General features: G+C 47.8%; 1 protein-coding gene across 1 annotated transcript in view; it reads left to right on the forward strand.

Moving 5' to 3' along the window:
• Positions 1-667: 667 nt before the first annotated feature.
• Positions 668-23388, forward strand: part of NWD1 (NACHT and WD repeat domain containing 1) — a gene marked incomplete at its 5' end in the record, with an annotated part of 63695 nt that continues 40974 nt past the window's right edge. The window contains 8 exon segments of the mRNA XM_079918691.1: positions 668-785; positions 2132-2217; positions 4367-4483; positions 9082-9388; positions 12669-13144; positions 13148-13453; positions 13457-13915; positions 13918-13946. Of these exon segments, the coding sequence (XP_079774817.1) occupies positions 668-785; positions 2132-2217; positions 4367-4483; positions 9082-9388; positions 12669-13144; positions 13148-13453; positions 13457-13915; positions 13918-13946 (1898 nt within the window).

Below are 23388 nucleotides of genomic sequence, written 5' to 3' on the forward strand. Positions count from 1 at the left end.
TCCAGACATTGCAATGTCCCCTGGCTGGGGGGGGTGGGCAGAATGGCCCCCAGTTGAGAACTGCTGGCTTAAATAGTACACCTGGCACCTATGCTTCATCGGTGAGCACAGGATGGGGTGTGGGGGGGTTCCACTGAGTTTGTCCTTCTTGCCTGTCCTGCCAGGACTGGGCATGCCTCCCAGCATCGCACGGCCTCCATCTGCACAGCTGGGCCCAGGCTCAACTTTCATGGAGCCCCAAGAGACCCAGGTGTTTGGGAGGCTGGCTGGTCCCTGGGCCCCAACACCAAGCGCCAGGAAACCACAGTTGCTATGGTGACCGCTGAGCTCCCGGGGTGAGGAGCTATTGGTTGAGGGGCAAAAGGCTCCGGTGCCTGGAAGAGTCAACATCCAGGGGCCTTGGCTGGGAGGCCACTGTCCAACATTCCCCCCATTAGCGCTCGCAGACCAAGCAGAGCAGTGGAGAGCCACTGGTTCAGCCCCCCGGGGGTGCTGGAGGTGACAGAGCCCTGCAGGGAGCCGAGGGGAGCTGCGAGAGTGAGATGGGAGCCCCGCTCCAGATGGCCCTGCCTGGCTGGCCTCCTAGGAAGGCCATCTGGCCACAGGCGTGAGGTCTCTGAGGCCCAGGTCCTTTCCTGGGGAAGGACTGTCCAGGTGGGCGGGCAGCATGAACGTCAGGCCCCTCCGCCCGGGCACCCGCCGGCGGCCTCTCCAGGGTCAGTCAGGCCCCCTCCCGGCACTTCCATCCAGCAGTGTGGCCATCTTCATCAGCTCAACGGTCTCAGGTAAGGGACTGGGCAGGGCTGAGAGCTCAGGGGATGCCAGGGCAATGGGCATCTAAGATACCTGGTTGTGAAAGCAGCTGGGACAGTGACCCACGTAGGAACTGGTGAGGGAGAGCCTCCCTGACCCTCTGTTTCCTCTTCCATAAGCCAGGCTCAGAGTCTGACTTGACAGAGTTACTCTGAGTAGCAAATGATATTGCAACAAATATGAATGATGAACATTCTACCCTCTAGGCTTAGAAAGTGCCTGAATCTTCCTGTAGCTACAAGGCTCTGCCTGAAGGGGACCCTGTTCACTCCTCAGCTATATCTGGTTTGATTCTTACTTCACCCATGTGTTGTAGTCATACTGGGCTCCAGCAGGTCCTGGAACCCATGAAGCCCCAGGCCCCATAAGCTGTAGTTATTCAAGTTATGTGTTTATTTAATGTCTGACTCCTCCAACCAGGCCGTAAGCTCCATGAAGGCAAAGACTACATGGTGTGTACTGGCAAATGTTTAATAACCTCTTCTCCGGATATTAAAACAAAACCAAAAACACCTGAGTTATACCAAAAACAACATTTATTGAGCCCCTGGGTTGAAGGCTGAGAATTATCAGTGACCTAGACAGGCAGAGGTTCTTGACTTTGGGGAGCTTGCAGCCCTGCAAAGTAGAGGCATCACCCCATTTTACAGAGGGGGAAACCGAGGATAGCCTGACACTTGGCACAAGGCCACACAGTGAGGTCAAGTGGTGGGAAAAGTCTCAGAATCCAGGTTTACTCTATAGGCAGGGCTGCCAGAGTTACAGCAAAAATAAAAAACCAAACCGCCACCACCAGCAACAAAACCAGGGCTCCCAGTTCAACTTGCATTTGAGATAAACAACCAATAATCTTTTAAGCGTAAGTATATCCCAACTAGTGTGCAGAGAGGGGCATACTTATGCGAATAAACGATTTGGTGTTCATCCCAAGTGCAAGTGGAACAGGGCTTATCAGACATGCAAATTCTGGGATCTATGGAGTGGGCTATACTTAGGCTATCAAGTTTTTCATCGTTTATCTGAAATGTAAATCCACTGGGTGTCCTGTATTTTATCTGGCAATTCTAACCTGAGGTGACCAACCATCCTGGTTAGCTGGAACTGAGAGGTTTCCTGGGATGTGGGACTTTTAGCAGTAACAACAGGAAAGTCCTGGGCGTAGTTGGTCTTTCTGGTTTTCCTCCTGTTTTTTGTGGCTTTTGATTCACTGTGAAGGGTCCCAGCCTTGGTGGGAGCAAATGAGGCTAAAAGCAGAGCCGTGGGGCAGGGAAGAGTTCTGGGTTCTTCCTATTCATATCCTCCATGCCACTCCTTGCAGATGCGGATGCAGAGAGGGAAGCCCTACAGAGCACCGCCTACCCCGTAGTACAGACCTTCTGCCAGAAGCACGGCCTGATGTCCGAGGTAATTGCCCGACTGTTCCTCACTGCCTCAGCGTCAGGGAACGAGGGTGTGCCACCCGGGCAGTCACACGGGCTCTTTGCTTAGAGGGACCCTGTGCCAGCGTTACACCACGGAGGCTTAAAGTCTTCTTAAAAAAGGAGAGTGGAGGGGTCGTGGCCACAGGCACTGCGGTCAGCACAGGTGGTACGGCAAAGTACTAGGGGTGGCTGCCTTGCGACCCTGCTCCTTGGGCGTGTCACTTTTGTTGTTGTTTTGTCCTGCCTTCCCGGGCTCTCCCTGCACTGGGGCAGCTTCGGGGGCATCTAAGAGGGCCGTGGGATATCCGGGGTGGGCGGGCAGGTGAGACGTGCCTTTTTCCTGGGACACTAATGGTGTACCAGCTGGGCAGTCACCACGGGCCCCAAATAGAGTGCACCGATCCCAGGGCGGGGATGTGGCTGCCTGCACATTTCCAAGCGGAAACCAACAAACTGTCTTTGGAGTCTCAGGTGATGCTGCCTCCTTGCCATTTACAACTGTCATCCATCACACCAACGGCCCCCACCAGCATTTATATATTACTAAGAAAGAAGCAGTGCTGTGATGGGCATTTGACTTTGCCCGCCACTGATCATGAGACATAGTTCAATGGCAGAGACACGAAAAAGGAAAACATAGGTGCTGAGCACCGATGAAACACCCCGTGTTCATCCCTTTAATGTCCACCAGGTGCTGTGTGGCTAACACAGTAAACATCCTCAAGACGCAGTTGGAGAGACAGTGGCCCAGAGAGATGAAGGTTCTTGCCCAGAGCTGGTGGCTGACACTTTTTCCTTCTCCCCTTCCTCCTCCAGCCACATCCAGTACTGTACTCCTTTCACCCCATGCTGTAGTTTATTAGGAATTTTATGTCTTTCCCTCTGCACAAAGGAATTTAGGAAGGCAGGGAGCATTCTGATTCCCATCCCCCTCTCCTCACCCAGCTTTCTGTGGGGTCAGCTTCACTACTTGAACTGAACCCTTTTGCCTGGCCGGCCTCTGCCTAGCAGGCAAAAATGGACCACAAGCGTGCGGTTGCCAAGGAGACTTCGCCACATCTGATTCTGGCCAAACGAAAACCTCCTTTGCAAAGAAAGCTCTGCGAACAAGTGTGGACACGTCCTTGTTTAAAAAGGAACAGTTTGAAAATGCCCAAGCTCTTTAAAAAATTTTTTTAATGTTTTTAAGTAAATTTTTGAGTTCAGAATTTAGATTTGCAGGGAAGTTGCCTATGGTACAGAGTTCCCATATGCCCCACACCTACTTCTTCCCCTATATTGTAAACATCTATTATTGGGGCATGTTTGTCATAACTAAGAAATGGACATCGGGACGTTACCACTAAGCAACCTCTGGACTTTATTTGACTGTCACCAGGTCTTCTATTCGTGTCCCCTCTCTGGTTGAGGACCCCGGCCAGGGAACCCTGTTACGTTTAGTTGTCACAGCTTCCCACTCTCCTGTGGCTGGGACAGCTCCTTGGTCTTCTCCTTTGTACTCATGACCATCACAGTCTTGGGGATAACTGCCCAGGTGTCCTGCAGGATGTCTCCAATCTGGGTCTGCCAGATATTTTTCTCATGATTACACTGGGATTATGGGGGTCATTCAAATTCTTTTGATCCAGATATCCCTCTTTGAGGAGAGGCTATCAAAAATTACTGAAGAGGGACTTCCCTGGTGGCACAGTGGTTAAGAATCCGCCTGTCAGCGCAAGCGACACAGGTTCGATCCCTGGTCCGGGTAGATCCCACATGCCTCAGAGCAACTAAGCCCGTGTGCCACAACTACTGAGCCCACACGCCACAACTACTGAAGCCCACATGCCCTAGACCCGCGTGCTGCAACTACTGAAGCCTGCAGGCCTAGAGCCTGTGCTCCGCAACAAGAGACGCTACCTCAGTGAGAAGCCCACACACCACAATGAAGAGTAGACCCCACTCTCTGCAACTAGAGAAACAACAAAGACCCAACACAACCAACCAACCAATAAATACATAAATAAATAAATTAATTAATTAAAAAAATTTTTTAATTACTGAAGAAATTTTACACCTTTATCAAAGGGAATTAAAAAAAAAAATCACCCATCTTACCACCTTCCTGACAAACCCACGCTTGTTATTTCCAGGTGGTTGATCTGAGGTGGGGTATTCGGAACACAGAGGCCACCAACCACATGACCACGGAACTCTGCTTGGAGGAGCTTGGCTGGTGTCAGAAAACATCCATAGGGCCAGCTTTTGTTGTGAGTCTCTTGGGAGGGATGGATTAGCTCTTACTTCTCATTCCACCACCAGGATATGGCCCCTACTTCTTATCCAGACCCATCAGTGGAGGGAAGTGGATGGCATTTCTGCTATCATACCCAATCATCGTAGCCTGCCTGTGGCAGACATTGCTAATCAATCACAGCATTCATTTTTCTGCGGAGCTAGCTGGGATCCAGACATTAGCAGTCAAGTAGAAGCAGCAGGTGAGTTGGAGAGCAGAGTGTTGAAGCCCAAAGGGATCTTAGAATTTGCACCGAAACTTCCCCCGGGTTTTTCACCTCATTCACTTTGTCTGGGGAACGTTGAGGTCCTAGAAAGCCATAGAGAAAGTGGAAATCTACAGGGTATCGAAAATTTTTTTCTCCAATGTGCCCCATGGTGTTGGGAGCAGACTCTGTGGCCCTATCTGGAGCCTGCCTCAGGGGCAAACTTCCCCCCTAGGTGAGACCAATCAAGGTCTTCTCTCATCCCCAACTACATTCCCTCTGACACCAGAACAACCCCCAGCTCACATTTAATGGTTTGGGTTATGACCAGCAAATGATATTCCAGGGTTTTGATTTATTACATCACCAAGTTTCAGATACACCAAGAACTATGGCATTTTGGCTCATAAATCCTAGAGCAGGGGTCAGCAAACCACAGTCTATGGGGCAAATCCGGCCCCCTACCTGTTTTTTATAAATAAGGCTTTATTGACACGCGGCCATACCCATTCATTTACGTATCACCCAAGGCTGCTTCCCAGCTTCAATGGCAGCGTTCAGTAGTTGCCACATAGACCGTCTGGCCTGCAAAGCTGAAAATATTGGCTATTTGGCCCTTGTTGGAAACATTTGCCTACCCCTGTCCTAGAAAGTACAGACGAAAAAAGTCAGGAAAGTAGCTTTGCCCAATACATCTTCATCACAAAGAAGCTTTGAGCAGCTCCCAGATAAACCTCTCCTGGAGATAAGAATGTAGGAATTAGGAGAGGGTGGTCCCCATATGAAAACGGTTTTCTAGGGAAACAAAGACAAATAGATGAGGCCTGTTTGGCCTTAAAACTGCACTGCCCAATGCGGTAGCCATGAACCACATGTGGTGATTTAAATTTAAATGAATTAAAGTCAAGTAGAATGAAAATTTCAGCTCCTAGGTTGCACCAGCCACATTACAGTGGTTCAGTTGTCACTTGTGTCAAGTGGCCAGCAAATTGGACGGCAAGGATATGAACACTTCCAGCACTTCCAGAAGTTCTAGTGCCGCCTTAGAGATTGTCTCCTTCAAACAAAAGACTAAGACCTGGCAGCAGATGCGAAAAGCTTTCTTTATTATGTATCAAGTTTTATCTATACAGTTACCATTGTGTTTTCATTCTTTTGTTCTATACTTTTCTTTGTATGTTGGCGTCAATTTTTCTTTTTTTTTCCAATCTTATTGAGATATAATTGACATGTAGCACTGAAAGGGTACAGCATGATGACTTGACTTATATGTGTTGTGAAATGATTATTAAATAAGTTCAGTTAACACCCATCCGCTCATATAGATATGAAAAAGGAAAATGTTCTTCCCTAGGGATGAGAATGTTTAGGATTTAGTCTCTTAGCAACTTTCAGATATACTCTACAGCAGTGTTACCTACATACATCATGTTGTACATTACCTCCCCGGGACATATTTATCTTACAACTGGAAGTTTGAACCACTTAATTTAATTTATTTATTTATTGAAGTATAGTTGATTTACAATGTTGTGTTAGTTTCAGGTGTACAGCAAAGTGATTCAGTTATACATATATATTCTTTTTCAGTTTCTTTTCCCTTATAGGTTATTAAAGTGTTGAGTATAGTTACCAATTTTAATTATTGCTTTAAAATACATCCTAATGTTTGAAAGGCTGTATCATCTGGCTTACGTATCTTCTTCACACATTTTTTTTCCAGTCTTCTAATTTTGCTGATGATTGAGCCTGATGATTGATCATTTTGTTGTGTTTCAAAGAAAAAAGAAAAGAAAAAAATTTTGTAAAGAAAAAAGGGAGGTGGGGAGAAAATGAACTCCAGGAAGAATTCGATTTTGCAACTCAAATTGCAGGCAATCAAAAGCACAATGCAGGGCTTCCCTGGTGGCACAGTGGTTGGGAGTCCGCCTGCCGATGCAGGGGACACGGGTTCGTGCCCCGGTCCGGGAAGATCCCACATGCCGCAGAGCGGCTGGGCCCGTGAGCCATGGCCGCTGAGCCTGTGCGTCCGGAGCCTGTGCTCTGCAACGGGAGAGGCCACAACAGTGAGAGGCCCGCGTACCGCAAAAAAAAAAAAAAAAAGAGCACAATGCAGAGGGATCAGCACCTGTGAAAGCTCGAGGTGAGAATGAGCACATTTATTATAGAAACAGAAAGGTCAATGTGACAGAAGCAAAATGGAAAAAGGGATTAGTGGTACAAGATAAACTTGGAGAGACAGGGAGGCGGGAACCAATTCACAGGGGCCTTACGGGCCAAAGCTAAGGGTTATGTTAAGTGTCATGGAAAGCCTTCATAGACGTTTTATTATTTGTTTTTGTAAGCAGAGGAGTGATGATAAAATACAATTTCTGGTTTTTCCAAAAAAAAAAAAAAGCACAATGCAGCTTCCAGGTGGCATGAGGGATGGGGGACAGGAGGGAGGATGATCTCTGAGCTTTCCCCCAGGCCCAAACGGCCCAGGGACCTTGCAAATCCTTCCAAAATCTTAGTTATCAAGATAATTAATATTTTAATGCAATGTTTATTTTTAATATCAAAATTGACCCCCCAAATCCATGAGGAACAAAATATCAAATTCTAAAGACAGGATCCACCCGGCACTTTGGAGACCCATGTTCACCTCCCCCCCGCCATCTGGCCCTGCTCCCTGGCTGCTACTGGGGACAGTCCCGCCCGCAGGGCCACATCAGAGCATGAGATTTGGGCAGAGCCAAGGGAGGCCTTCATTCTTGTCACAGCTCTACTGTTGGGACAAGCCAGCACTTAGTAATAGGCAAACAAGGTGTTTCCTGTGGCTGTCATAACAAATGACCACAAATGTGGGGGGCAGGGAGCTTAAAATGACAGAAATTTATTCTCTCACAATCTGGAGGCCGGAAGTCTGAAATCAAGGTATCAGCAGGGTCGCACTCCTTCCTAGCTTTCTTAGGGAGAATCTTCTCGTCTTCTTCAGCTTCTGGGGTCTCCAGGTATTCCTTGGCTTGTGGCTGCACTCCCCCAGTCTCTGCCTCTGTTGTCACAGCATCTTCTTCTCCTTTTCTATTTGCGTCAAATCTTCCTCTGCCTGTCTCTTGATAAGGACTCTTGGGATTACATTTCAGGCCCACTTTGATAATCCAGGATAGTCTTCCAGTTTAAGATCCTTAGATAAATCATGTCGACTGAAAAAAAAATGCACAACCTAAAAGTTGAGTTATGTTTTATTTGGTGGACATTCTTAGGACTTCAAGCCTGGGAGACAGCATCTCAAATAACACAGAGAGACTGCTCCAAAGAGGAAAAGGAGAAGCCAGGATATATAGATAGGAGTTTTTGCAACGAAGACCATGTAGTAAGAATATCAAAAGATTACTGTTAAAGAAAACCAGATATCTTAAGTTAAGGAATTTATTGCTTTCCTATGTATGGGAAGATGCAAGAGTTTGGGCTCACTGAAATTATTCCTTTGATATGCACCTCAGCTACCTGGGGCCAGCATCCTGTGTTTTCACATCCTGAGTCTCCTCAGGGTGCATCTTTGGGGGTGGCTGCAGTGGCGGACCCCTTGACGGCAGGCACCCTGTTTCCCTCCTGAGTTTCCTCAGGGCTCACCATCGGGGAGGCTGTAACGTGATGGTTCAATGGCTGCAAGATCCTTTGTTTACTGGCATGGCAGGCAATATTGTTTCACTCACGAGTGGAAGATCAGGAGAAGGATTTATTATGACTTGCAGCAAGTAAGGGGAACACCAGGGACCTTTCCCAAAGCAGTGTCTCCCCGAACAGCAAAACTGGGGAAGTTTGAAGCTCAGGGTACATGTATATTCATGAAGGGGCTTGAGCAGAGGAGGATTCAGCATAGAATTGGGGCAAAGGTTCACAGAGTCCAAGTTTTAGTTGATTGAAGTCAGGGGGGTCCACGTCATCATTCTACCCTCCACTTGGGTAGGGGTCTTAGTTCCTGCAGAACTCAAAGATATATTATATGTATATCCCTTGATGAGGAGCTGGGACTCTTTTTATCACTGGACTATTGTTTCTTGACTGCTTTTCCATTATTCCTGCATTCCCTCACTTCCCTTAAGATCATTGATTACTGAGATGTGTTCAAGGACAAGCATTGCAGCCAGGCTTAGATCACAAAACGGCTTAGGCCAAAATGGTTTCTCTCACGTCAAGAGAGCCATTGCTGGTACTCTTCCTCTGGGGACCCACTAACCTATCTGCTTACTTTAATATGATTGCCTCCATGGTACAACCACCAGGACCACTTTAAGGGCTCGGCATGCCTCACCCAGGGTCACAGATCTAAGTGCCCAAGCCAAGATCTGAACCTCTACTCCCCACACCCCTGTCTCCTCCAGGCCCTCGTAGGTGACCAGTACGGCCCCCGTCCCATCCCCTCGCTGATCGAGGAAGAGGAGTGGAAAAAGGAAAAATCGAGCTCAGCTCAGCTGAGCGCCAGGCCACGTGACCTGGAGCTGGTGGCACGACGCTTCCGGACAGACAAGAACGCCGTTCCCCCCACCCACCTGCTGCAGACCCTGGGCAGCGGGGAGGCCCGTGGGCCCGAGGAGGCCACCCTGATCTCTGCATTGCGCTCTGGAGCCCAGGAGGCCGGCAGGTTGGGCCTCATCACTCAGGAGAAGTGGCACCGCTACCACCGGTCAGGTGAGGCTGCCGGGACTCCCCTTGCGGGTCCCCAGGAAACATCCACCCGTTTAAAATACACATCACGTTTTGTCCAAATGCCACAGTCTGCATTTCTATAAATGCCAAACCAACCTAGCTCCTGGAGCCCTAGTTCTGAGAAAGATTATTTTTCTGATCCAACAGAGTTAAGTCAAGTCCTGGTTAATTTCAGTCTCTTAGGATTCTTCTCTCCTTCCCTGGCTCCTTTCCTTTTCCCAAGCAGGCTCCTGGCTTTGGGGCACGTGTACTACGATGACCCCATACCTGTTTGCCTGGGACTGAGCCACTCCCACGATGCTGGACTTTTAGGGCCAAACCCAGGACAGTTCCAGGAAAACTGGAAGAGTGGGTCACCCTGTGTTAGTCGAGAGCCGTCCCCTGCTGAGGAGTCGTCCTTCATCAATGTACCTGCCTCTGAGGTGAAAACTGAGGCAGAGGAAGAAGGAGTCTCTTTTGCCCAAGTGGGAGAATAGGGATTCCCCCCTGTGACTGTCTGAGTCCACCACCCAGCTCCCAGCTGGTCCCTTACCTCTCATCCCTGGCCTTGTCCTCTGCCCTCTCCATCCTCCACACTGGCTACCAGAAAGGTTTTTCTAAAAATGCATTGTGATCGAGCCATCGCCCCACTGCAGGCTGTCAGCAAGAGATCGGTTCTTATTATTATTTATGAGTTAGTAATGTCAGCTTATGGATTATTAGTATGTCAATTTACATCACCCAAACTATTAAATATATGAATTTATATTACCCACATTATAAAATATATGAATTCATTTTATCAACATATTAAATATATTGATTTAGTTAAAGATATTGAATGTAGTGATATTTATTAATAGTATTTTAATTTTATTGAAATATATGATTATTATCTATTATATATATACATTCTAGTAAAGACATACCAATTTTTAAAATTTTTATTTCAGGATAATTTTAGATGAACCAAAAAGTTACAACATTATAAAGCTACAAAGATAGTGTAGAGTTCCCGAAGGTTCTTCACCCAGCTTCCCGCAATGCTAACATCTTACGTGACTGAGGTACATTTACCAGAACTCAGAAATGAACATCGGTATTTAGTATTGGTGCATGACTGGTAACTAGACTCCAGACTTTATTTGGGTTTCCTCAGTTCTCCCATCAATGTCTTTCTGTCCCAGGATCCCACATTGTATTTAGTCCTTTGTCTCCTTAGGCTACTCCGATCTGTAACAGTTTTTCATGACCTTGTTTTTCATGACCTTGACTGATGTTGAGGAGTACTGGCCAGGTCTTTTGTAGAATGTCCCTCAATCTGGGCTGGGGTGGTATTTTCTCATGATTAAATTGGGATTATAGGTTTTGGGGAGGAAGACTGCAGAGGTAAAGTTCCCTCCCCATCCCATCGTATCAGGGGTACCTGAGGCCTACTTGACATCACAGGTGATCCTAACCTTGACCCTTTGGTTAAGGTTAGTAATGACATACCGATTTTTTCTTTTTTGTCCCCACTGTGCGACATGCGGAACTTCCCCGACCAGGGATCGAACCCATGCCCCCTGCGTTGGAAGCACAGAGTCTTAACCACTGTACCACCTGGGAAGTCCTGACATATCGATTTTGAATACACTTTTATATGGATAATAATGTTAAGGCTACTGTTTCTTGTGCACTTACCATGTTGCTATTGCTTGCTCTGTGACACAAAGCCAAGTGAGCTAATTGCTCTCATAGAGATGTCTGACATCGGGACTGTAATCAGCGTCTGGGGTCAAGTATGGGATGGGCCGGGATTTACATCTCAGCCCTGCCCCTTTCCAGCCCTATTGACTTTGGGCAGCTTGGACTCTCCTTTTCGTCATCTGTAAAATGGAACTAGTCAGAGGTAGTACCTAATGGAGTCATTATAGGGATCTAAAGGGTCTTGTCCCGGCCGTGATCTCATCCAACAATGAGCTCTCTAAGCAATCATGTCAAACCTCGCCCATTAAGAAGTCCCACTTGAAAGAACAAATAGAAACTCCTTGACGTCAGCAGAAAGCACAAACAGTTGTGGAGTTCAGGGGCACGTCATGGACGGCACCTTCAGAGCATATTATTTTCCAGGCACCTCGCTCAATTTTTTTTTTTTTAATTTTTATCTTGAAATAGAGGTTCATAGGAAATTGCCAAAAGAAAAAAAAAAAAAAAGGAAGAAGAGGTATCCTTTACCCATTTTTCCCCCAAAGGTAACATCTTGCAAAACTAGAGTGCAATATTATTACACAACCAGGAAGTGGATATTGTCACAATCCAGAGAGAGCACACTTGTACAAACACCATTTGTGTGTGTGTGTGTGTGTGTATGTTTGTCTCGCCCATTTCCTTCTCTGCAATTTTCTCACCGCTTCCCACAAACCCCAGCACTGGTAACCACTAACCCATCTCCAACTCATTTATTTTGTTATTTCAACCATATCATAGAAGATAAGATCACAGACTGTAAACTTTTGAATTTAGTTTTGTTCCTTCAGGATAAGGTGCTCAGCTTTTCACAAGCATTATTTCATAGAAAATCCTCACAACAGTCCCTTCAAGGTTGGACTAGTACACCCATGTTACAAGGGAGGAAACAGAGACTCAGAGAGGTGCAGTGATTTGCCTAGGGTCACACAGCCTGCTGGTGGCAGAACAGATGGTATTGGATTAGTTCATGCCAAAATGTGTCCAAGAAGGAACCTGTTTGGGGACTGTTAGCTGCCTTCGTCTCTGACCTTCACTCATGGGGCTGAGGGGCACGTGAGGTCAGTCCAAGGAGGACTTTTGAGTGGTTCTTGTCTTTGGCTCTGAGACTGAGTCCTGTCTCCAAGGGCCTGACTCGCTCAGCTAGAGAGCTGGGATCCTCTGCTGAGCCCAGGGAGGCTTCAAAAATAACTCCTCAAGTCTGACTGCTATTTCAAAACAATGGCCTCCAGGGAGAAGTCAGTGTGAGCTCTTGGCTCTGGAAAATACAGGTCCTCAGGGCAGCTGCTGCATGCTCTGGGACGGGGGTCAGCAAACCATGGCCCAAGGACAAAACCTGGCCCACTGCTTGTTCTTGTAAATAAAGTTTTATTGGAAAACACTGGAGTGCATTCATTTGCATGTTGTCTGTGGTTATGCCAGGTGACTCTGAAACACACTAAGCTTGAGAACCAATGTTTCCATCCCCGGAATGTGTCTACCAAGTGCTCCCATTCGAGCCAACTGATGACATAATGCTGACCACACTCACTTCCCATCTCCTCCACTTTTGCAGCCATCGAGGGGGAAATAGAACGGGACCTGCTGAACGCAATAGACTGGGACCAGGGGGCAATCGTCTTCCTGAGAGATATCCAAGACCTCAACAAACACATCCTGGAGGTCTGCGCCCTCAAGATAGTGGACCAGCTTGCAGCCGGCTGCCTGGACACAGACGCCCAGAACCTTCTCAGCAGCCTCAAGGAGCGCATCGCTGACATGCAGCCCAGAGTTCTCAAGGCCCACCACCTGGCATGGAGCCAAGACCTGGTGGACCCCCCCCAAAACAAGGCTCATGGACGGCACCCAAAGGAGCTGGGGGAGCAGTTTGTGGCCAGGGCTAACCATCAGGTCCTCGAGTGCCCCCAGAAACTGGAGGCAGGCAGGCAGGAGTTGGCTTGGCTCTGTCAGGAGGTCCGCCACCATCTGGGGCTCAGTGCCGAGGCCCCCCAGACCTTCTGTGGGCACCAGGAGCTCCTAACCCAGCTGGGGTAGCGGCTCCAGCAGAACGACAGCCACCCCCACCCACCCCTGGTGCTTTTTGGACCCCCGGGCATCGGAAAGACTGCTCTGATGTGCAAGCTGGCTGAGCAAATGCCAGGGCTGCTTGGCCACAAGACAGTGACCGTTCTGTGGTTTCTGGGGACGTCACAGATGAGCTCCGACGCCCGAGGCCTGCTCCAGAGCATCTGCTTCCAGGTGTGCCTGGCCTATGGGCTACCCCTGCCCCCTGCCCAGGTCTTGGAGGCCCATACCAGGGTGGTACAGTTTTTCCACACCCTCCTCCACACCATCTCCTGCTGAAACTTTGAGTCCCTTGTGATCCTGCTGGATTCGGTGGATGAGGTAGCCTCTGTCCACCGTGCTCGGAGGGTCCCCTGGCTGCCTCCCAAGTGCCCCCCAAGAGGCCACCTCATCCTCTCGGTCTGCTCAGGACAGCGGGGCGTTTTAGACACTATGCGGCAGGTGCTCACGGACCCAGGTGCTTACTGGGAGGTGAAACCCCTCTCTGGAAACAAAGGACAAGAGGTGGTTCAGCTCCTGCTGGCCGCCTCGAGGAGGACGCTGAGCCTGATGCAGAGGGACCTGCTCTGGACCAGCCTCCCAGAGTGTGGGCACCCAGGGCGGCTGAGGCTGGCCTTCGAGGAGGCCCGGAAATGGGCCTCCTTCACCATGCCGGCCCCTCTGGCCTCCACTGCTAAGGAGGCGATGCACCAGCTGTGTGCCCACCTGGAGCAGACACGTGGGCAGCTCCTGGTGGCCTGAGTGCTGGGCTATACATTGTGTCTTCCCGGTGAGTCTCTGTTGTTTTCACTCTTTTCTGAATTGAGATAGAACACATGCATTCTTCTCCAAGGGCAGCCATAACAAAATCACAAACTGGGTGGCTTAGAACAATGGAAGTCTATTCTGTCGTGGTTCTGGAGGCCAGAGTCTGAAATCAAGGTGTCAGCTGAACAACACTTCCTCCGGAGCCCCTAAAGGAGAATCCGTTCTAGGCCTTTTTCTTAGTTTCTGGCAACCCTCAACATTCCTTGGCTTGTAGACGCATCACTCCAATCTCCACCTCTGACCACATTGTGGTTTTCTCCCTGTGTGTCTGTCTGAATTTCCCTCTTCTTGGAAAGACATCACTCATTGGATTAGGGCCCACTTGCATCCAGTATTGTTACCGACTAAGGTTCTTGGCCTTCTTTTTTTTTTTTTTTGCGGTACGCGGGCCTCTCACTGTTGTGGCCTCTCCCGTTGCGGAGCACAGGCTCTGGACATGCAGGCTCAGCAGCCATGTCTCACAGGCCCAGCTGCTCCGCGGCATGTGGGATCTTCCCGGCCTGGGGCATGAACCCGTGTCCCCTGCATCGGCAGGCGGACTCTCAACCACCGTGCCACCAAGGAAGCCCTCTTGGCCTTCTTAATCAACAGAAATTGATAAGAGGCCAGAAAAGAAATTCAGGCAAGGCAGAGGGGAAGGAGAACAGGTAACAGGTTCCCCTGCTTGCTCACTCCCTGAGGGGGGAGTGAGTTTGTTCCGTATATGGGGTGAGGGTAGGGGCAGGTCCAGGGGTCGAGCCAGAGGGGCGGCTTAGGTTGTTTGCCCACCCCTCTGGTGGGGTTGTGTGCAGGGGGCATGCTCAGTACCCTGCTTTCGCTCCCAGCTCTTCAGAAGTGGCAACTGGGTTTTTGGTCTTTTTGTATCTTGTTGTCCATAATTTTCCCAACTGTGCGTGCGCGCAGTTCTTTTTAGTCCCTTATGGTTTCTTTGTATTTTGTTGCTGGAAGAGACATTTGGCCAGGTGCAAGCACTGCAGCAAAGGGTCCCAGGTCCCAGGTCCCAGCCTGTCTCTGTATGACCTCATCTTAACTTGACTACTTCCCCAAAGACTGGTTTCAAACAAGGTCACATTCACAGTTTCCCCGTGGGTACAAATTTTGGGGAACACTATTCAACCCAGTCCAATTCGTATCATAATTTTCACTCATTTAAAGTGTATAGTTCAGCAACATTTAGTACATTCACAGTATTAGGCAACCGCTATCCATCTCCAGAACAATTCCTCACCCCACAAGGAGACCCCGTCCCCGTCAGCAGTAACTCCCCTTCCCCGACCCCCAGCCCCTGGCAACCACTAATCTGTCTCTATGCATTTGTCTAGAGTATTTCTTCAGAAAACGTTTTACTTAGAAATACTTTCAAATTATAGACTAGAGGAAGAACTCCCATAGTGCAAAAATAGTGCCGAGAACTCTCACAGAGCAGAATTTTTCAGCCTTGGTGCTATTAACATTTGGGGCTAGATCATCCTTTGCAGTGTGTAGGGCCATCCTGTGCACTGTAGGATGTTGAACAGTATCCCTGGCCTCTACCCACTAGATGCTGGTAGTATCCCCCCAGCTGGGACAACCAAAAATGTCTCAGGACATTGCCAAGTGTCCCTTGAAGGCAGGATAGGTCCTCGTTGAGAAATACTGCCATACTTCTTCCCCCCACAATCACCAATTTGCCATATTAGCTTTCTCTCTCTCCCTTTTCCTTTTTCCCTCTCTCCCTTTCCTATCTCTCCTTTCCTTCCTTCCTACATCCCTCCCTCCATCTCTCTCTCCTCTCCCTCTCTCTCTTTATTTCTTTCCATTTTTCTATCTATCTTCTATCTATCCATTCATCTATCTGTCTCTGTCTATCCACACACCCCCCCACAAACAAAATTTTTCCCTGAACCATTTGAGAATTCATTACAGGCGTCATTCCCCTTCACCCTTAAATACATCACATATATCCTAAGAACAAGGGCAATCAGAACCCCACATCACCACAAGACAATTTTAAAACTCAGAAAACGTATCATAAATGCAGTAATATTATTTAATACACAGTTTATAGTCAAAATTTACCAATTGTCTCAAAAATGTCCTTTATAGCTGTCCCCTCCCCTTGCCCCCATCCCAGGATCCAATCCAGGATAACATGTTGCATTTAGCTGTCAAGTTTCTTTGGTCTCCTTTAATCTGGAATGTTTCACTCTCTGTCCTCTTGAAGAGTACAGACTAGCTCTTCTGTAGCTCAGCACTCCTTAAGCCTCAATGGGTATATGTATCTCAGGTCTTGTTTTTGAATAAAGACTCTGATTCAGCAGGTCTGGGGGTGAAGCCTGGGATCTTGTATTTCTCCCAGGCTCCCTGGCGATGTTGATGCTACCAGGAACGCACCTGGGGGTGGAGGGGAGTCGGTACACTGTATCTGGGTTGATCTGATGTCTCCTCATGATGACATTCAGGTTAAACTTGGATGGTGTTTGATCCTTCTTGTGCATTTTTTTCCTACCACAAATTTGCAACATACCCCTTTGTAATTAATAAGCAATGTGTGCAGATATCTCAGAAAAAATCTTTTTAAAGCAAACTTCTCTGAAGAATTGACCACAAGCCTGGGTCTACAGTTAATTCCAGGCTTTGTAGCATGGGAATCAGCAAAAAGCAATAGGAAAACCCAATTCCAATGTGTTTATAGAGTTTAAGGAATGAAGGTTTAAATGCAGTTGCTGAACAAACTCCGATAAACCAGGGTCATGATGGTCAGAGATGCCAGGTGTGGATTGTGAGTCAGAAATAATGAGCAGGAGAGAGGAGTGTGTGCATCACAGGCACCCAGCATCCCATGTGAGGGTGGGACGGAGGGTGGGACGGAGGCCGATTCGCAGGCACACCGAGCAGCAGAGCTTTACCTTAATGCAAACAGCCATCGGGAGACGCTCATGCCCATCATTAGAAATGCAGTTGCATTAGAAATGCAGTTGACCTCTTCTCAGCTTGGGGGACCTTTGTCTTTTGCCACAAATCAAGGTGGCAGCGACCAGCCCAGTAAGTGGGCTTTTTATTTGTCTGTTTGTCTTTTTATTTGTCTGTTTATTTGCCAGGAACAGAAATCCACTCACACTATCACATTAGAAATAAGGGCTTTATGCCATGGCCATGGGAGAAACTCAGTGGATGCAGGGCTACCCCATAGCCAACTCCAGGGAGGGGTAGCCCAGATTTCATGTTGTACCCCAGATTTTGTGATTGATGCCCACAGCATGGACTCTACAAGAGCACAGAGACAGACCAGGGAATGTTCCAGAATAAAAGGGTGGGCCATCAAGCCAACCTGATGAAGTGTACACGGAAGGTGGGGTTGTCATGGGAACCAGAAAGCCACAGAATCAGGGAAGTTGCTCATCCCCTCTCCCTCTGGGTCCTCTCTGCACATTGGCTTCTGCTCTAGACTCTTCCTTTCTCCTCTGTAAGTGTAGCTTGCCTGCCACAGCTGCTGTTGGCATCATGGGCTTCCATTTTGGAGAACTGGCACCATCATACTGGCTCTTTCTTGAGTCCTGGTTGGAAAATCTGGGGAGATAGACATCCATTGGCATTCCTGGCCCCATGTCTGGTCCAGTTAGTAAAGCTGGGGGCCTCCTGGGGTGGAGGACCACCCTCCTTTACTGCCTGGTAGGGGAGGTGGTCTATGGAGGGTGACTCTAGGGGAGGCGATTTTTGGTATGTCCTGTTGCATGAAAATATGTTATGTTTACACACAGAGTTGACCGAGAGTGATGAGAGCCTGGCTCTCAGAATCTGAGTACTTCTGGGCCAGTGGTTCTTACCTAGGGAGATTCTGTGCCCCCCACCCCCGGTGGACACTTAACAGTGGAGACATTTTCATTGTCACGACTGGGGGATGGGGTGCTACTGGGATCTAGTGGATGGAAACCTGGGATGCTTCTCAAAACCCTATAGTTCACAGGACCCTCCCCCAACCAGAGGATCATGGTGCTCCAGTTGTCGGTAGTGCTGGGGGTGCGAAACCCTGGCTTAGCATGAAAGATACTGTCTGGCTATCTCTCTATCCAGCTACCATAATACCTATCTATCCATCCATTCATCTATTTATCTACTTCATCTATCTATAATCTATCATATCTATCTATCTATAATCTATCATATTCGTCTATCCATCCATACATGCATCTATGGACACGTATCTATAAGCTATCATCTATCTATCTGTCTATCTCTCATCTATCTATCTATCTATCTATCATGCTGGTGACACCTAGTGGGTGGAGGCCAGGGATGCTGCTAAACATCTTACAAAGTACAGGACAATCTCCACAACAAAGAATGATCCAACCCTTAGTGTCAACAGTGAGAGGCTGAGAAATGCTGTGTTAGGCATGCATTGTGGCCTTTCCGAGCCCCCTCTGTAGGGGGGTAGCTGGGAGAGTGTCTGTTCTGTGTGGCTTCTGGAAGGAATAACAAGATCATACTTGCAAAGGGACATCACTGGCCAAGATCCCTCAGCCAGGATCAAACACAGGGCTGTGTGACCTCACACACAGAGTTTGGTCTGCAGTGCAGGCAAGGCAGGTCCCATGAAGGGGGCAGATGAGGTCTTGTGTCCACATTGTCAAAGGAATGTCTTTGGGGATGGAGGAGGGCTCTTAACCTAGTGGTTCAGCTGTCCGTGGGCACATTCCCCAGTCTTTCCAGCACTGTCCAATAGAATATTGGTGATGAGGGCAATGCTCTGTATCTCATTGTCCAATGTGGTAACTACAAGCTGCAGTGGCAGTTGACCACTTGAAAGGCAGCTTATGCAATCCAGAAACTGGATTTTAAATTCTATTAATTTTTAACTTTAAACGCCCATGTGTGGCTGGTGACTACTACATTGGACATCATTGCTCTAGACTTGATGAGACACAAAATCTTTAAGAGCAGGGATGGAATTGAATTCCTCTTCCCCTGGCCATTCGGGGACATGAATACACAAACCTCAGTTTCCCCATCTGACAAATGGAGGAAGGCTTTCTGCTCTGCCTCCCTCCAGCTGAGTTTGGAGACTCAGCTGCAAACTTGGATGAGGAGGTGCAAAGAGGTACAGGTCCTAATATTGAGCTAAGCAGGTTTAGGGAGGACAAGAAAATGGCACTGGCCCAGGATTGTTCACAGATCTTCACCTGCTCTTACGTCCCTTTGGAGTCTCCTTCCCCCTATTGTAGACTCCTGCTATTGAAGCCTAGACAGACGAGGTTGAGGCATGCCCCCAGGCAGGGGGTTGTCAGTGTTGAGCACAGATGATATGACATATGATCCCACTTATGTGAAATGTCCAGTATTGTCAGATCCACAAAAAGTAGATTAGTGGTTGCCAGGGGCTAAGAGGGGCAGGTGTCGCAAACATGGTGGTACCTCATGACTGTGTCTAGCAAAGTCTCTTGCCCCCAAACCTGCTCCAACAGAGGATTCCCCATTCCTTTTTTTTTTTAATTTTTAAATTTTAATTGATTATTTATTTATCTTTTTGGCTGCACTGGGTATTCGTTGCTGCATGCGGGCTTTTCTCTTGTTGCGGCGAGAAAGGGCTACTCTTCGTTGCAGTGCGTGGGCTTCTCATTGTGGTGGCTTCTCTTCTTGTGCAGCATGGGCTCTAGGTGCATGGGCTTCAGTAGTTGTGGCACACAGGCTTAGTTGCTCCGTGGCATGTGGGATCTTCTAGGACCAGGAATTGAACCTGTGTCCCCTGCATTGGCAGGCAGATTCTTAACCACTGCGCCACCAGGGAAGTCCCCCCATTCTTACTAGTGGGGTCACCTTCTGCATAACCGGGAGTCATGCCTGTTTCCTCTCCTTCCACATCCTTTTTCCCTCCATAATCAGAAAGTCCTCTTGGCTCTGCCTCTAACACATCCTAAACCAACCATTTTTTTTCCCATTCCTACTGTCCCTATCTTGTCCTAGGTCATCCCCGTCTCCACCTGAACAAGTGCCCCAGGCCCTCACTTGTCTCCATGTCACTGTGTTTATCCTCCAACAAGCCCCTTCCCCAGAGAGGCAAGAATGAGACTTTTTTTTTTTAATAAACTGCTATTTGGAAATAATTTTACATTTACAGAGGAGATAAAAAGGTTGAACAGGGTTCCCATAGATCCTGCCCCTTATTTCCCCTCATGTTAACATCCAACATAACCACAGCATTGCTGTCACAGCCAGGACATTAGCACTGATACGTGACCGCGATCTCAACTCCAGACTTGATTTAGATTTCACCAATTTTTCCACCAGTATCATTTTTTCTGGTCCTGGAGCCAATTCAGTATTCCTCATTGCATTTAGCAGAGTGAGATTATTTAATTGAGGTAAAATTCACATACTGTAAAGTTAAAATTTTAACGTGTTACAATTCAGTGACATTAGTACATTCGCAGTGTGGTGCAACCGTCACCTCTATCTAGTTCCAGAACGTTTCCATCATTACTGAAAGGAGACCCTGTCCCTGTTAGCTGTCATTCCCCATCCCTCCTCCCTCAGCCCTTGGCAACCACGAATGGATCTGCCTTTATGGATCCTGATCTGGATATTTCATATAAATGAGATCATACAATATGTGGTCTTTTGTGACTAGTTTCTTCCACTCAGAATGTCTTCAAGGTTTATCTGTATTGTAGTGTGTATCAGCACTTTGCTCCTTTTTATGGTCAAATAATATTCCATTGTATGGATACACCCCTGTCTTAGTCCATGTGGGCTGCTATAACAAAAATACGATAAGACTGGGTGGCTTTCTAAACAATCTATTTCTCACAGTTTTGGAGGCTGGGAAGTCTAAGATTAAGGCACCAGCAGATTTGGTGTCTGGTGAGAGCCTGCTTCCTGGTTCACAGACCGTCATTTTTCACTGAAACTTCATATGACAGAATGGACAAGGGGTCCATTGGACAAGTTCTCTGGGGTCTCTTTTATAAGGGCACTAATCTCATTCGTGGGGGCTCCACCCTCATGACCTAATCACCTCCCAAGGACCCCACCTCCTAATACCATCACCTTGGGGATTAAGACTTCAATATATGAATTTGGGGGAGACACACATATTCAGTCCATAGCAACCACATTTTTCTATCTTTTCATCTGTTGATGGACATTTGGATTATTTCCACCTTTTGACAATTGTAACTACTGCTGCTGTGAACATTCTTGTACAAGTTTTGGTAGGAACACCTGTCTGAAATGAGATTTTAAAATCATGAATGAGACTGAATTTCTTCTGTCCTGATTAAACCCTTCCAGTGACTTCCCAATGCTTTTAGAAAAGTATCCAAACTCCTTACCAAGGCCTGTTGGATCTGGCTGCCTCCCATCCCTGGCCCCAGATTTTCCCACACTGGCTCCTTCCCTCCTGCACAATCCCAGCTCTTGTGACACCTTCTCAGAGGGACCCACCTGCTCCAAGAAGCATCTCTCCCCTACCACTCACCTTGTCACTCTCCTTCATGTGATTTGGCTTATCTTCTTCCTAGCAATTGGTGTTACCCAAACTCTTTGTGTTTTGTTTTTTTTTTTTCTGTTATTTTCTATGTGGCTGTCTGCACTAGAAGATAAGCTTCATGGGCGTCTAGCTCTCTGTCCTCCAGAGGACAGCACAAGAGATGACACTCCGTGAATAGTGGTTAAGCAAACATGCCAGTACTTTACTGATGTCAGTGGCCTTCCAGGTTGCAGCTGTCTGCTTCCCTGAGAATGAATGGACTCACCTGGCCCCTGCCCAGAGGGCCCTGTACAGTGATGTGATGCCAGAGAAGTATGGGACTGTGCTTCCCTGGGAAATCCATGTCGAAAGCCTGCTGGGATGTCCCATTTTTATCTGGTGGATAAGCCATTGTGCCTGAAACCACAAAGAGAAGACCCAAGCCTGGTTTGTATTGAGAGTGTATTGAAGAGTGAGAAAGAAGATTCTATTCTTTTTTTTTCTTTTGGCCGCACCGCAAGGCAGGGAGGATCTTGGTTCCCTGACCAGGGATCGAACCTGTGCTCCCTGCATTGGAAGCACAGGGTCTTAACCACTGGACCACCAGGGAAGTCCCAGAAGATTCTATTCTGATGGAGGAAATTTTTGAGGAAACACAGGCCCACACCATGGTGCTACCAAGTAAACCCCAGTGGTGTGGCTCCCAGGAATTTTGGTTTGGAAAGACCCGTCAAGAGGAGAAAAGCAGGTTAGGGAAAAGGCCTGTCTACCCCAATGGAGAAAGTGTGGAGAACACCACCAGCAACATACCTGTGATTGTCAAAGATGAGACAGTCTCAGTGGAAGAGATCTCAGAGAATACTGATGTTAATCGCCACCTCGTTGGACAGCAGAAAATTCCAAGTGAGCAGGTATTCTATATGTGTAAAGAATATGGCAAATGTTTTGATCAAAATGAAGACTTTGATCAATATCAAGGAATTAAAAAAAAAACACAACTCTCGGCCTTAGCGCCATCTTCTGAGAAACCTCTGCGCCATGAGAGCAAAGTGGAAGAAGCAAATGCTCAGGCTGAAGCGCAAAAGAAGAAAGGTGAAGCAGAGGTCCAAGTAAACTTGTACACCCATGGAAGCCACAGGAGCAGGAACAAGGGGAGCCAGAGGACAGGGACGCTGGTACAAATCGTTGGACTGCTTGCCTACTGTCTAGAACTTGTCTCAGTGGATCTGGAACATCTATGGCCATTCTGATCACCTCAACCACCTTTGAGAGACCCACCTTGCTTGTATCAAAACGGTCCCTTCCTTTGCCCTGAACCTGTGACATTCTGGACTAGTTCTGTTCTCAGTTGTGGCTGAATGTAACGTGTGTACAATAAATTATCTCTTTTGCTGTCTTAGCTGTAGAAAACACACACACACACACACACACACACACACACACAAGGTGTTTGTACTCCGTGTAAGCAGAAGCCAGCCTCCCTCTCTCACCTGCTCTGAAATGAACTCTGATTGTTCTCCAACCCTGAGGAAATTTGTCGGCAAGTCCCATAGTTTTTCCAGGCAAATGCTCACAGGTATTACGAAGTCCATTCCAGTTCAACGCTTATCCTGTTTAAAGCCACTTCCTTTTTAAGGCAAGGACACATGGGGGTGGTTTCTGCATTATTTTCCTAAGTTACCTCCTCTCTCCCTCCCAGTGCTGCCTGACTCCTCTGAGGTCAGGAAGGGGATGGTTCAGGGTTCTGTAGGTGAGTGAGAAAAGGAAAGATCAGGAAACGTCTTACTTGATGGGTACAGCTGTAACCAGGTGTTGGTACTGGCTGGCCGTGGGCACCGTCCAAATAATGATCCCCATGGTGAACACTTTGGTGATGGGCAGGATGCCATAGAGCTGTCCCTTCCTCGGCTTCTGAGTCCTCCAAGTGCAGAAGACACAGGTGTGTTCCAATGCCTGT

The sequence above is a fragment of the Stenella coeruleoalba genome, assembly GCF_951394435.1.
Source record: "Stenella coeruleoalba genome assembly, chromosome: 3".
Classification (NCBI taxonomy): Eukaryota; Metazoa; Chordata; class Mammalia; order Artiodactyla; family Delphinidae; genus Stenella; species Stenella coeruleoalba.